Here is a 2,639-nt window from a genome sequence, read left to right as displayed (position 1 = left end):
AGTGTGTTGCTGGTTTTGTGTCTTCTTAGAAATGTAATAGCAGGCTGTATATACAAGATCCATTTTCCTATAAATAGATTACAATGGTCTATTAATTTTTTAAGTATTTATCTGTAGTCAACTGAAAATATATTTTCGACCCGCCTCGCACGGGCCGAGGGGGCGGGGGTTTGGTGGCTGCCCTCAGTATTGCCTGCACAAATATCTACCAGGTCTGCGACGAATAACTCCAGCAGCTTTGCACCGTGTTTTCCAGTAAGCCTACCGACAGGCACTGTGCAGATTCAAGCGGAGAGAAGTCCAAGCACTGAGGCTGCTGCTGCACCGGCCATCCTGAGCCCCTAGTCGGCCTTCCGGCCTCTGCTTCCCCACCCCGCACTAGGACCCCTGCAGACGATCAGGCGCAGCCAGGGTGACTTTCTTCCTCTTTTGGCAGCATGGCGGGCGGAGAAGCTGGAGTGACTCTGGGGCAGCCGCATCTTTCACGTCAGTATCTCACCACCTTAGATGTTACCAAGTTGACGCCACTTTCACACGAAGTTATCAGCAGACAAGCCACAATTAATATAGGTACAATTGGTCATGTAGCTCATGGGAATCCACAGTCGTCAAAGCTATTTCTGGAGTTCACACTGTCAGGTTCAAAAATGAACTAGAAAGAAATATTACAATCAAGCTTGGATATGCTAATGCTAAGATTTATAAACTTGATGACCCAAGTTGCCGTCGACCAGAATGTTATAGATCTTGTGGGAGCAGTACGCCTGATGAGTTTCCTACAGACATTCCAGGGACCAAAGGGAACTTCAAATTAGTCAGACATGTTTCCTTTGTTGACTGTCCTGGCCACGATATTTTGATGGCTACTATGCTGAACGGTGCAGCAGTGATGGATGCAGCTCTTCTGTTGATAGCCGGTAATGAATCTTGCCCTCAGCCTCAGACATCTGAACACCTGGCTGCTATAGAGATCATGAAACTGAAGCATATTTTGATTCTACAAAATAAAATTGATTTGGTAAAAGAAAGGCTAAAGAACAATACGAGCAGATCCTTGCATTTGTCCAAGGTACAGTAGCAGAGGGAGCTCCCATTATTCCAATTTCGGCTCAGCTGAAATACAATATTGAAGTTGTTTGTGAGTACATAGTAAAGAAAATTCCAGTACCCCCAAGAGACTTTACTTCAGAGCCCCGGCTTATTGTTATTAGATCTTTTGATGTCAACAAACCTGGCTGTGAAGTTGATGACCTTAAGGGAGGTGTAGCTGGTGGTAGTATCCTAAAAGGAGTATTAAAGGTGGGCCAGGAGACACAAGTAAGACCTGGTATTGTTTCCAAAGATAGTGAAGGAAAACTCATGTGTAAACCAATCTTTTCCAAAATTGTTTCACTTTTTGCGGAGCATAATGATCTGCAATATGCTGCTCCAGGCGGTCTTATTGGAGTTGGAACAAAAATTGACCCCACTTTGTGCCGGGCTGACAGAATAGTGGGGCAAGTACTTGGTGCAGTCGGAGTTTTACCTGAGATATTCACAGAATTGGAAATTTCCTATTTCCTGCTTAGACGGCTTCTAGGTGTACACACTGAAGGAGACAAGAAAGCAGCAAAGGTTCACAAGCTGTCTAAGAATGAAGTGCTCATGGTGAACATAGGATCCCTGTCGACAGGAGGCAGAGTTAGTGCTGTCAAGGCCGATTTGGGTAAAATTGTTTTGACCAATCCAGTGTGCACAGAGGAGAAAAATTGCCCTTAGTTTTTCAAAGAGTTGAAAAACACTGGCGTTTAATTGGTTGGGGTCAGATAAGAAGAGGAGTGACAATCAAGCCAACAGTAGATGATGACTGAAGAATACCGGTTAAATAATACATTCGGATGGAGTTGGAAGTTGAATTTCTCTTAACAACCAAGGGGTTTATTTTCAAAGCAATATTGGGGAATTGATTTCACAGTTCATTACCTTAGTAGGTAACTGTAAGGTTATTCTCTTTTTTTTGGTTATGAAAACTTAGGGACTACAATTAATATAAAAATTGGCATAATGTTGGATTGAATCTACATTTTGGCAGAAGTTAAGCATTCCCACATAATGTCAAAATTAGACATTATGCAGTTTTGTTTTTTTGTTTGTTTTGTTTTGTTTTTGAGTCTGGCTCTGTCACCTAGGCTGGAGTGTGGTGGCATGATCTGCAACCTCTGCCTCCCGGGTTCAAGCGATTCTCCTGCCTCAGCCCCCAAGTAGCTGAGATTACAGGTGCGCGCCACCACACCTGGCTAATTTTTGTATTATTAGTAGAGACGGGGTTTCGGCATGTTGGCCAGGCTTGTCTCTCCTGACCTCAGGGTGATCAGCCCACTTCGGCCTCACAAAGCGCTGGGATTATAGGCGTGAGCCACCTTGCCTAGCCCACATCATGCAGTTTGAAATGAGACTTTGCCACAACCAGCCTTTGCTGTAGCACACACATATATCACTGGACCTGTTTGAAATAAAGTTTTTTTTCTTTTTCATGATTGTCTTTGAGTACCTCCAGGCTGAAGGACTGTTGTACCAGTAAAAACTTAAAGGCACAAATTATCCTTGAAGACTTGAAGACCTTCTGCCTTTTCTTTGGCCTCATATTTTATGTTGCTTTA

The 2,639-nt window shown here is 43.6% G+C and overlaps 1 protein-coding gene across 1 annotated transcript; it reads left to right on the top strand.

Annotated features, from left to right (window-relative positions):
* The first annotated feature begins 437 nt into the window (after positions 1–437).
* Positions 438–2,140, top strand: EIF2S3B (eukaryotic translation initiation factor 2 subunit gamma B). Its single transcript, XM_012502504.2, is given in 4 exon segments — positions 438–594; positions 597–1,025; positions 1,028–1,735; positions 1,738–2,140. Coding segments are annotated over 4 exon segments (1,407 nt in total). The 3' UTR covers positions 1,851–2,140.
* The last annotated feature ends 499 nt before the right edge of the window (positions 2,141–2,639 follow it).

Source organism: Nomascus leucogenys, chromosome 23 (assembly GCF_006542625.1).
Source record: "Nomascus leucogenys isolate Asia chromosome 23, Asia_NLE_v1, whole genome shotgun sequence".
In the NCBI taxonomy this organism is placed as follows: Eukaryota; Metazoa; Chordata; class Mammalia; order Primates; family Hylobatidae; genus Nomascus; species Nomascus leucogenys.
The sequence above is the reverse complement of the archived record's forward strand: the minus strand, read 5'-3'. Positions and strand labels throughout refer to the sequence as shown.